Source organism: Ascaphus truei, chromosome 8, assembly GCF_040206685.1.
Source record: "Ascaphus truei isolate aAscTru1 chromosome 8, aAscTru1.hap1, whole genome shotgun sequence".
Taxonomy (NCBI): domain Eukaryota; kingdom Metazoa; phylum Chordata; class Amphibia; order Anura; family Ascaphidae; genus Ascaphus; species Ascaphus truei.
In genome coordinates, this window is record NC_134490.1 from 68,574,897 (window position 1) to 68,587,414 (window position 12,518).

The 12,518-nt window shown below is 43.2% G+C and overlaps 1 protein-coding gene across 2 annotated transcripts; it reads left to right on the forward strand.

The window, feature by feature from the left end:
* Nucleotides 1-163: 163 nt before the first annotated feature.
* On the forward strand, nt 164-11,797 carry MRPL43 (mitochondrial ribosomal protein L43). Of its 2 annotated transcripts, none has more exons than XM_075612467.1 (3): nt 164-325; nt 7,303-7,409; nt 11,358-11,797. In XM_075612467.1, exons 1-3 carry the CDS (start codon nt 264-266, stop codon nt 11,588-11,590), a joined length of 402 nt encoding a protein of 133 aa, XP_075468582.1. In that variant the 5' UTR covers nt 164-263; the 3' UTR covers nt 11,591-11,797. The 2 variants fall into 2 exon arrangements, with proteins under 2 accessions (XP_075468582.1, XP_075468581.1); XM_075612466.1 differs by having other exon boundaries at nt 165-394.
* Nucleotides 11,798-12,518: the final 721 nt, after the last annotated feature.

Below are 12,518 nucleotides of genomic sequence, written 5' to 3' on the forward strand. Positions count from 1 at the left end.
CCATTTCTGTGAGTATAACATGATATAAATGTTGTTGGGAGTGACCCTGCAATTACTCACGTTCTTCCCTTTGGCCGCATACCCGGGAGTCGTCCTTTGCCCAAACCAAATATGGCCGCAGAGTGCCTCTGTGGTTGCTAGGCGACGGTACAAAAGTGAGGGAGTGTTTCCGGGTGTGTGAGAGGCGCTTCCTTTGCGGAGATACTGGGTGTTGCAGCTGGCAGATCGTTTCTCTGCACCCTGTGAGGGTCTCCGTGTCGGTCATGACCGCCCGGGGCACAGCGAACCGCTTCCTGCAGAGCGTCCTACGCAACGGGCTGGGCAGGTATGTCTGCCAGCTAAAGAGGCTCTCACTGACCCTGTGCAAGGAGGCGGCCTCTTCCCGGGGAGCCAGGTGAGACACGCATGCATGGGTGGGGGGGGAGAGCTATAGGGGGTGAGGGAGAGGAGGAAACCACAACAAGCAAGCAGGCTGTCGCAAGATCAAACATGAAATATTGTTTTATTTACAACATTGTACCAGGAAAAAGTACAGTGTTACCTCGTTTTCAAGCATGTGCTGGGCACTAAACTTCTGCACGTTACAAACCCGTTTAAAGTAGGAAACTGCCGAAGTATTGAAAGATCGAAGACAGGAAGCAGATTTGGAAGAAAATTGTTCCAGAAGTGGGGTGTTCGGTAAGAGAAGTGTAGCTATGTATTCGTTTTGGCTACTAGTCTGCCCAACACAAGCCCTGGTACCATTGCAGGCAGTTTTGGGGTTAATCCAGGTTTTCCCCTGCAGTAAGCTGCTCCGTGAGGGACAGGGGAGAGGTGGGCCTAGCGTCTGTGTTCTGCCCAATCGGGCTCAGACCTGGGACCCTCCCCTGTGGTACATAAGGGGCTGCACCACCAAATTTATTGAGTTCTCTCCCATGAGAAAGTGATTGGTGGGAGTGTGGAGTCAGGGCTCTGATGGGACAGCTGCCCCTCATCCCACCAGGGGGTGAGGGAAGAGCAGAGGATACACCCTGGAGGCCTCAAGCCTCTTGGGTTGATTCAAGGGACCAACCTTCATTGCTGTTGAAGAATAAAGTGTTCCAGTTTTATATACCCTTCCTGAGACTGCAATTAATCAGGAAGAGGGAGAGAGAGTGTTCATCTCTCCTTTCTTGCCTTCAAATACTTTCTGAGCAAGCTAACCGCCAATCTGAACAAGCTCCTCACCCCTACCACATGCAGCACTTATCTGAGATCTGACTCCAAAAGACTGTTCACGGTCCCAAGGTTCAACAAAGTATCCAGCCTCTCCTCCTGTTACCGTGCACCCCAAAACTGGAACAATCTACCAGAGAGTCTCACAGCCGCCACCAGTCTTAAGTTCTTTCAAAACTAAAGCTGTCTCACATTTTAATCTGATCTGTAACTGTTATATACGTATATAATATATTATATTATCTTTAGCAGTGCATGCTATGTCTTGTATATAATGCATAACCCTGTTCATTTAATGTAACTATATATTTGTAACCATATATTTGTCATCATAACTCTATGCCCAGGATATACTTGAAAACGAGAGGTAACTCTCAATGTATTACTTCCTGGTAAAACATTTTATAAATAAATCATATTATTAGTTACTAACAGAGGCCAGATTAGTCTTGGAAGCTTTAGTTTCAAGTACCATAGCTACTGTTTTTTTGTCAGTGTTTAAAAAAGGTTTGTTTTGAGTGATCCAGTTTTCGACCTTTGAAAAATCAGATTGCAATACATTTTTAAGGTCAGAGGCTTGGACTGCGTGCATATAGGATCATCATCCTACATGAGCAATGACATTATTACAAACACTTACAGGTTTTTTTTATAAAGACAAAAAAAGTATGGGCCCCAGAACAAAGCCTTGAGGAATTCCACTGGTAATATCCAAGTGGTTTGAGTTGCAACCTGACACACACATTGGGGTCTTGCTGATCAATAACAGCTAAACCAGTTTAATGCATGTTGTCCAATATCAGAATACTAGAGCTTGTTTAACATAATTGCGTGGGCAACAGTACCAAGACTTGTAGAAAAGCTATGAATATTGCACTAGTCAACTATCCATGTTCCACTCCACACTGAATTTCATTGTACATTTTTTAAAAAAAAGGTCTTTACTGAGGAGTTTTTGTTTTCCGGAAACCAGAATAGAATGGATTAAGAAAATGAAGCTTCTTATAAAGTTGTTTAGTTGGGAATGAACACATTTCCCCATGATTTTGGATGTGGTAGAATAAAGATTGGCCTGTCGCGTTTTTGTCGCCACTTTTTAAAACGGATAACTGGCGGTTTTCCAGGCCATAGTGATTTGGCCAGAAGACAAACTTCATTATAGAGGCTGTGGTTAAGCAGTGATGGGAGCACCAATACACAGAAATTTAGATTGCAATTGGTCTGGTCTACATTAGTTTTTTAACTCTCTAGTGTTGGGAGCTCCTGTACAATGTCCTCTTCAGACACTGGGATTAATTGACATGAGGCGGGGGTGCTGATATAGGCGAGCGCGCTCAGTCTGGGATTCCGAATTAAGGTCACATTTGGGTTCTTTTTAATAAAAGGAAGTAGCACACCCAACAAAGTATTAACTGAATGTGTTGGCAATGGCTGAGTGATCAGATAAAATTACATCATCCTTTTTTGATTCAGGAAGGTTCTTTGGAGCTACAGGGCTCACAAATAATATTGATGGTCTTCAAAACTTTTGCAGTGTACAAAATATAGAGCTGTGCAAGACTCTCCACTGAATGTATGAAAATGTAATAGCAATATGATGAAGACTATCAGAGAAGTTAAAAAAAGATAAAGCTGTGACTTATGATTTGCCTCTTCCCAATCATTGCACTCAAACAAGAAGATGGATCAACATTTAAGTCTGCGTACTGACGATAGAGTTGAGGACTCCTACAAGACATTTGTACGAGAACACAGTAAAACAGGAGATAATCTAGCAGAAGAAGTGAGAGAAGAAACTACCAATGATGTAGCATGCGTCCTTCCAGAACAAGTGGCAAATCTAATCAACAAGAATGGCTTGAAGGTCCTTGGGGAAGATGGAATTGCAACGGAAATATTGAAAGAAGCTGGGAAATAAGTTGAACATCCTGGTGAAATTCTTTACCTGTTTCTTGAACAATGGAGCAATACCATAGTTATCATCATCCACAAGAAAGGAGATGTGGGACTTTAATTACAGATCAATTGGTCTTCCAAGCACTTGCAAGATTTTTACGAATATACGCTCTAATCGGCTGCAATAGACCCTGGACTTTGCTGCCCAGCCTAGAGAACAAGCAGGGATTTGCAGTGGAAACAACACAATGGACCACATCCAAGTTATACAAGTGTTTTCCCAAAGTAGTGAATACCATCTACCTCTTGGCTTAGGATTTGTAACCAACTAAAATCCATTCAATTCTGTGTACACCTCAACCGTTTTAAACGCATTAAGAGAACAAAGTGTTGAAGTGTACATTTGATGTTATAAGGCAGGGGTGCGCAAAGTTTTTAACTCTTTTGCTCGCCCTGCCTGCTTACCTACCCCCCCAACCCCCACGGCTTTGGCATCAAATGACGTAGCGGGGTCATGTGATGTCACGTTACTGACGTGACTGCCGCCGGTTACCACAGCAGAACTGGGGAAGGTCCTTTCCACAAAATGTCATGTCTTGTATACTGAGACTTACACTGTCTGCTTTAATGGTAGAACCATTGCCAAAAGCAACCCCCCTCAGTCATGACCGGTTTTAGAATTTTGCCACCCATAGGCACTTACCTTTTTGCCACCCTGGTCGCCGCCTCTTGCAGTGTCCTGACATCACGTGCCGACGCATTTCCATGTCAACGGGAGTCACGTTGTCATAGCAACGCGTCACCACTTCATTTGACGCGGCAGCGCTGCAGGAGGAAGTAGGAGACATTTACAGAGGCCCCACACTCTCCCGGCAATCAGTTTAATTGTTGTAGGGATGAGAGCGGGGCCTTTGTAACCACCGCACCGGCCACCCCAAAATGTACTGAACCCTTGAAATTTGCCACCCTAGTGTAAGGATGCGGGGCTCGCGGCGCTCACAGCGCGACCCCTCCTTACCTCCGAATGCCCCCGCTGCCGTGAGACTGCTCCCTCATCTCTCCCAACCTGCTCCCTCTGTGCGGGGGCGCCCCCCTCGTTCCCGACGGACATGCACTGCCCCGCGGTCTCTCAGTGCTCTGGCGGTCCCTTTTGGTCCCAGGCGCGCGATCTCCGACTTTACAGAGCGTGTGCCGGGCAAGGATAATTGATTCACTGCACTAGTGAAACCACGCCCCCAATTCTCACACAGGCAGCTACTTAACCCTAAAGCTCCCCACCTGGCTGTCTATCATAGGAACCAATCCAGGACAGCTCCTCGTGTTCTTCCAGGACTTCCTCCGTTCCCTATTGGTCAGCCGCAATATATAGTACCTGTCTTGTCTCTCTCACATTGCTCGACATAGTCTCTGCTTGCGGACGTCTATTCTGGCTCTCCCTTTATTCAGGTTGCGACCCGGCTTGGCGGACTTCCCTCTCTGGCTCTGGACCCCGGCTCCCACTTGACCTTGCTGATTCTCTCGTCACTCGACCTCAGCTTGGACCTCGACCTCCCAGATCTTCTCTCTCCCTGACCTTGGCTAACGGCAACGACTACGTCTCTTCCTTACCGGTACGGGCAAGTATTGCTACACCTATTCCCACCTGGCCTGGCAACGCCAAAACACCACACTCCTGACACTCCTTCTGCTGTGGGTGCGTGCACATATACGTCCCCACCTCCAGTATAAGGGACGAGTCTGGTCTGCGGGCAGCTCCGGCGTAACACCTAGGCCTATGCCTAAATATGGGCCTTCCCTTATTTCTACAGTATGTGAGTCAAGGTTTCTTGGTCAATCAAAAAATAGCAAGTGATTGCTTATGCAATGTCAAGGACATAGCATGAAAATATATTGGATCATTTGTGTTCACTGATTTCAACGTTGAATTCCGCAAATAGGAGTCTTACAGGAAACATAGCATCTAATCTCAGGCAAACAGCCATGTTTACATGTTTAATAATTTTAATGTGTGAGGTATGCGCTTGGTAACATGCAGTACTAATGAAAGGCAGAATCCTCAATGAAACAAATTCTGTCCACACCAGACAGACCATTGAAGAACTTACATGGTGTGTGTAGGTAAAGGGTGTTAACTCCTAGTCCTCACAGTAATTCTCCTTCACCTATTATTATTATTATTATTATTATTATTATTATTATCCAACGCTGCAGATTCTCAGAATTGTTAAGAGGAGAATGTTAAGGTTTGTACTGTTTGATAGACCATGTAGTAAAGTCTACATATTCCTGGTGTCTATCATGTCTGTGAAGCTACTTCATGTAAGGCGCTTAAATATTGTTTCTCCGGTATTAAAGACACTAAAGCTACTCTGACTCATACACATTTGTAAAGTATTGAAAATACAACTGAAGTGGGGATAACCCTGTTTGTATTTAAAACTGGTATACAACAGTCAACTTCCATCGGAGCTGCTGAAACCATCACTTATATAAAATGCTGCTGATCAAAATCAAGAGCTACAAATTGTCCTCTGCACAGATCTCTACAACTATTTCAAGATGACGTTGTACCCGGAGTCAAGGTGACTGTTTTTAGGAAACCTGTTACCATTTTACAGTATGCACCCTCTACTTTGGAGACGCAAAAGATCCCTCACCTCCTGAACAAGCTGAGATTTACTTTGGTCCTGTGTGCAAGGCTTTCCCGTACCAGTAAGAATACCTCCGACCTGTTAAAGTGCTCCGCACCAGAACACAAGCAGCATGTTTGGTTGTTTGATCCCATTACAACCAGTTTGTTGCTGCAAAAGAGAATGTGGGTTTCTGTTGGAAATCTTGCATTGCATCTTTCATTTTGCACTATTTAAGTGATTAAGCAAATCCTCAATTATTTCTTTTATTTCATTTTTTTTGTCTCCCTCCTTATTAGGCGAGGATTGCATAGTCTCTTTGGCCATTGACATGGAGTAGTAAAGAAAATACTTTTTTTTTTGCTTTCTGATAATTCCTAGACGACTGCCTTCTAATTATTTTCCCTTCGTCTGTATCCTTGCTGTGTTTTTACAAAATTATATTAAATGTCTTCATTGTACAAATGGGTATGCTATCGACAATGTACACGTTGTACAGCACTGGTGGTGGGAATTGACCTCAAGGTAAGCTCTGCCGACAAAATATTTTGAGAGCTATGTTGTTCAATTGCAAGAGGATATGTGGCAGTGACGTATCTGGGAAATTTTAGTCAACAAATCCAGATTATGGTATTTAGAAGGGTGTAGTTTTAGAAAAAGTACAGAGTAGTACATATGCTTTAAAGAAAATATTGGTTGCAGAGCAGAACAAGGATGGATTCTACAGGATTTTAAGATTGCAGATGTCCTGGGCTTTATTGCCTGTGAATGAGCAGTGGAAAATTGTCTGTATTCAGCTGCAAACCGTTTACAATCCATAACCTCAAGAAATCCTGCAAATGGAGCTTCATATAATCCTACAGTTCTCCGTGCTAGCACAATGATGTCATGGCGTGGGCCCTAATACCTTCCCATTGTTATGCATCCTCAGGGTGCCAAAGAATGAGGAATATGTTATATACCCTAATAGCAATATAGCACTTTTTTAAGAGGTTCATGGTAACGGTATATCATCGTATCAAATTGCAAGTACTTGGGGATTCTGGTTTTAATACTTTTTTTCAAATGCAAAACAATTGTGTTAATATATAATATGAATAAAACCGTAAAATTCCGTTTTAGCTTATTTTTTCACAAATGTAGATGCCACCTGACCTGGTAATGAGGGAATTCTATCCTATAGTACAAGTTGTTTTTGTATGTATATCTTTTATATACCAGTAGTGGCATTCATGTACAAAGCGCCTCACAGCAGTACTACGCATGACATCACAATATAACACATAGTGGGAATAAGCGCTTCAGACATAAAAGTAGCAATAGGAAAAGGTGTCCCTGCCCCAAAGAGCTTACAATCTAAGTTGTCAAACTGCAAATTATAATTTTTTATAGCCGCGCTTGTATTGCAAGTGCAGCTATTTGCATAATTACATCTTCGAACAGTCGTGGACAAACACTGAAGCAAATAAAGAATTGCAACTGCACTGTCAAATCCTGCGTCATAACTTGGTTTGGTTTTGTCTTTATTTTGGAAGTGTTTTATATTTGACTTTTTTTTTTTAAACATTTTTTCCCCCTTTAGAGAATTTATTGAAGATAAAGCCTTGGATTTTGCCAAAAAGAACCCTAGTATTGTGCTGTATGTGAATTGTAAGAGATACAGTGGCCCAAAACTGGTGGCAGAATACTGTAAGTACCCAAGGAAACGCCAACAAACCGTACTGTGATGTCTGTGTGAGGTGACATAATATGGTTAATAGATGCTTTTTACATTTCTTTTCTCTCCAGTAGTGTGTGATGCGGTGACACAGAATGACTTTCTGCTTTCCGGGATTTCGCCTTCATATAATCCTATAACAAACTTATTTTTATGTCGCCTTAAACTTTTAAAAAGTGTGGCATGCATGTGCTAAGGCAGGGGGTGGGCAACTCCAGTTCTCAAGGGCCACCAACAGGTCAGGTTTTTAGGGTATCCCTGCTTTAGCATAGGTGTTCAACTGAGCCACTGATTGAGCCACCTGTGCTGAAGCAGGGATAGCCTTAATACCTCACCTGTGGGTGGCCCTTGAGGACTGGAGATGCCCACCCTTGTACTAAGGGATAACATGGTCATACCCATGTGGGCAGTTATTTACTAGTTTTAAACTAGTATACCATCCCCCAAATTGTTTGCACTTTCAATATCTGAAGTTGTGTGTTACTCGGACACCTACATGATGGCTTTTGACGATTTTGTGACAGAGAATTTAGTCCTAAAGTTGATGTTTAGTCCAAGATACAATGTCAGTGCCTATGTAAGTTACAGTGCACCTGTGTTTTTTTAACATCCAGGAATTTGTGTGGGAATTAACTAGATGAATCCTCTTGGCATAAAAACAATGATGTGCGTTGCTATCTTATGACCTATAGTGGCAATGATGGTAATGTCCCACAAGGGGGTGCTGCATCCACAGTTATCACATGCTAAACCAAAAAAAGTCCCAATAAGCCCATCATACTGTTAATTTACCAGAAGAAAACTATTTGGAGTTGCTTTAAGAATAGAATAAAAAGGCAAAATAACTATTCTAGTTTTCGTTCACATCTGCCAAGAGACTCAGACGGGCCTGATAAAAATCGTCATTATCTTCAAGACAGTGTAGGTCTTCTCTAGATGAATAACTTTTTCATATGCGCGTTACAGTATTGTGCGCGGTACGCAGCACGGGAATTTTTACAGACACAGATGAGCTTAAAATCTGTGTTTCTGGTGCCTGAGGCACGGAGATAAAGTGACTTGCCCAAGGTCACAAGGAGCCGACACTGGGAATCGAACCAGTATCACTGTTTATAAGCTTTACTCACTGAGCCGCCACTCTAGACCGGGGGGCGCAAGATTTTCCAGGTGGGGCGCGGTGGTTACAGAGGTCCCGCACTCTTCCCCCACGGCATTTAAATTACATTTGCATTAAATCTTCAAACAGTCAAAACAGTATAATTTAGAGCTTACAAACGGATGCACTGAGCCTTCCGGACACAGTAGAAGGAAGTGAAGTAGAGGGGCAACACTCTGTGTGTTGGGCTCCGATTATACCGGCTGGGCGTGCGCTCGATCTCGTGACGTCATCCTTGCGATGCGTCCGAGCGGCATGTGCACTGCAGGAAGCATGGAGACAGGCGGGGCGGGAGCGTGGCCGTGAGCGGTTCCCCCTCACTGACTGAACCGCTCACGTGACGCAGCCGTCGCCTGAAGAGAACTAAATCCCGGGTATGTTCTCCTGTCTGCCGCCCTGCAGTTCATGTCTGCGCGCGCGTTGAGCTTGGTAAGTAAACGTTCGTTGGATTGCAGCAATTTGATTGAGCCATGCGGTGGTGCCGGCCGCTTTGGGTATCACGGCATTAAGTGTATAGAAATAGTAGTAAACACAGCAAACAAGACCGTGAAACATTTGGGATCGTTATGTCTGCTTTATTTGGATACTTGTTCCTTCTTAAAAATAACTACTGCGCATCAGCCATATGACGTCAAAGATAAACTGTTGGCCTTGCAGCAATTTGCTCTAATAGAGGTCTTTATTCCTCTGTCGTCATAACAAACGGTTCATAATCCCAAATTGAACTTTATGGATGCAGTCTCTTTGAGGAGACACCAGAAGCTGCAGTAAGCCTTTTCCAGCCATGTGAAAGTTCTTTGCTCTTCATTACTGGGTAGTTGGGCAGAATACGCGGAAGCCAAATCTGCATTGTGTGTCAGGAACCTGAAACTGCACAAGTCACAGATATGTGAAGTGTAGACTGTTGTATTGTGGGTTAGAACGGGATCTTCATTCCCCTAATCAGTGTCTTGTCCAGTCTGAGGAAGACTTGCCAGGCATTGCAAGAAAACTATTCTTCAGTTGCTGCTTTCTGTCAATTTGACCCATTTCCCCAGCAACATTTCACTTCTGTGTTATCATTCTTCTCCTGTTTGGAAACATTGAATTGCTCTCGCGCTGTGTGATGGCACCTTCCAATGCATCACATCACACAAAACCAGAAGCCGCCACAATACAATTGTTGTGAATGCCAGTTTTATAAAGGCCTCAATTGCAGGGGTGTCTGAGCCTGAAAATGATATCTGAAATAGTTTGTATAATGGCATGACACCAAAACCACATGTGTAGGGTATCATTAAGGTGATGGAGTTGCAATAAACGACGGAAGCTCTCAAACAGATACAGATGGAAGAATGTCCCAAAGGCAAAGAGCGCAACTCTTCCTGTCTGCCTCGGAAAGCACAGTAAAGGGGATTACGATTTCTAAAGAGCTGGACAAAGCTATATCTGGCAACAAAACTGCTTGACACTATCCTGCTGCTGAACGCGTGAAAGTGCCTCGGGCTGTGTTGTTTGCTCTAACATTTCATGAGCTTCCCATCGGGGGAAATGTTTACAGAGTACTGTACAACATTATTGAAGTCTGTACTTTTATCAGTTATGGGCAGGGGTGGTCAACTCCTGTCCTCAAGGGCCACCACCAGGTCAGGTTTCAAGGATATCCCTGCTTCGGCACAGGTGGACAGTCTTTGACTGAGCCGCTGAAGCAGGGATATCTTTAAAACCTGACCTGTTGGTAGCCCTTGAGGACATGATTTGGCCACCCTTGGGTTGGGGGTTCTGTGTGCTCAAATAGATGCCATACCCTGGCTGACACTTGTCTTTGGTTAGAACAGAACTGCTTGAATAAAAATGTCTGCAGCAGTTTGGAATTTTTTTTGGTTTTTTTAAATGAGTGTATTTCCGCTAAAAAATTATTTATTCCCCCCCCCCCCACTTTTTGCCCAAGTACATAAGAAGGCATGTTGCCTGTGGAAGGGGAAAAGACTGATGTAATAAGACAGAGTAGCAAACCGAAATCAAGACTGTTGGCATTTTGCAAAACAAATATTTGAAAATAAAAAAAATAATAACTTCTCTCTTTTATTCTTGCTCATGGGTGGATTGTGAAGGTACAGTCTGTATTGATGCTGAATTCCACTTACTGGAGAGAGGAAAGACGAGCATGGTTTTGTGGATTTTAGGGAACTAAGTAATTCTGTAAAACTACATATTCCATAAAGGGGATTTAACAATCCTAGGTTACAACAAATTACCCATCACCCGTTATCCGTACACAAACCCACAAACTACAGATAAGAGCAGAAATACACTGTCCTAACAGAGCACGGTGATAGCTGTGGGTGGAATAAGGTAAGAGCAAACAAGTTCAGTTGAGTGTGCATTGCCAGTGGTAATGTTTGTATGCTTTCAGGGAGTGTTTAACTCCAGAGAGACTTAGTCAGTCAGTGACTTAAATTGTAATTCACAGCTTTTGTAATACATTCTCACAACTTGTCTAATGTGGTGTTCTCTCCATGGGAAGTTTGTAACACCGTGATGGCAATTTTCTGTATTTACAGTTTTTTTTTTTTTCTTTATGGTTCTGAGTCTTTTTACCAAAGTGTGCGTGCTAGTTCTAGTATTTAGCTGCTCTTCCTGCACGGAAAAAAATACTGCATTTTCTGTCTTGCTGATGTTTATACAGAATGAAATTTGTGAGAACATTGGTAGACCCTAACTTGTCTTGACTTTTCAAAGTATTCTGTTTATAAAACATGAATGTGACATCTTTTCTTTGCAGTGAATGGTACGGTGAGAGAAGAAGCGCTCAACAACAAAACTGGAGAGGAAATTGTTCAGCTCATGCAGAAAATGGCCAATCAGTCTGGTTTGGACATTGTCCGGATCCGCAAAAATTACCACACAGACAGTCCAAGCATCCAGGGACAGTGGCACCCATTCACCAATAAGCCACCCTCTCTTACCTTAAAAACCTTTGAGACGGTCAACCAACAGACAAAGGCCACAGCATAAGGGCAAATCAGCGTGTGCTTTGCAATGTAGTCACTGGTTTTTGATTTACATGCATTAAATAAAACTTGTAAATTAAGTCGGACTTGTACAATGTTGACATTCTGTTTACCATCATTTAAAACGGGTTGATAAAGTACCCTGTCTGGTACGAAATGCATCAGACGTGTGTCTGTCCTTACTTTTACAATAAATTACGCTTTTCATTAATTGCCGTTTTTGATCTTCCTACCAGAGAGCTGTGCTACGCCTTCCTCCTCCTAGATTTAAGACAGGTGGGCTCAACTCCAATCCTCAAGCAGCCCCCCCGCCCCAACAGGTCAGGTTTTCAAGATATGCCAGTTTCAGCCTACAAATAATGCATCAGTATATTGGCCCATATTTGCTAAGCAATGCCATGCAATATGACACCTGTATGTATGGGTCAAAGGGATCTTCTGGGACCTGGTATAGCATTTCTTAGCACAGGGGTGCTCCTGTCCTCAAGCCCTGCCCCCCAACTGGTCAGGTTTTCAGGATATCCCTTCAGCACATGTGGCTCAATTAGAGGTTCAGTCTAACTGAGCCAATGAGCTAAATCTGCTGAAGCTGGGATATCCTGAAAACCTGAAAAGTTGGGGGGGGGGGGGGGGGCTTCAGGACTGGAGATGAGCAGCCCTGACTTAGTAAATATTGGTCAAATGAATGACCTACTCTGGGTACACTGTTTTTCTGCTGTTTAAATGATTTATCATTAAAAAAAAAAGAAGTATAAATGTTCTGTTGGCTTTTTAAAATTATTATTTGGAATGCTTTCAGAAGTACGGCATGAAATGTAATTTATATTTTGTCAACACCTTTTAATCTTCTTAAATAGCTACTGAAGGTTGAGGCCAAGTTGCTATTGATATCAGTAGTAAATCAGCCGTGCTACAGATGTAGCAAACATTGC

Bases quoted from the DNA above. Each gene is read 5' to 3' on its own strand.
- MRPL43 (XM_075612466.1), top strand. From the start codon at position 264: ATGACCGCCCGGGGCACAGCGAACCGCTTCCTGCAGAGCGTCCTACGC. The intron at 395-7,302 runs GTGAGACACGCA...TTCCCCCTTTAG, and splicing joins GCCTCTTCCCGGGGAGCCAG to AGAATTTATTGAAGATAAAG. The intron at 7,410-11,357 runs GTAAGTACCCAA...TTTTCTTTGCAG, and splicing joins AAAACTGGTGGCAGAATACT to TGAATGGTACGGTGAGAGAA.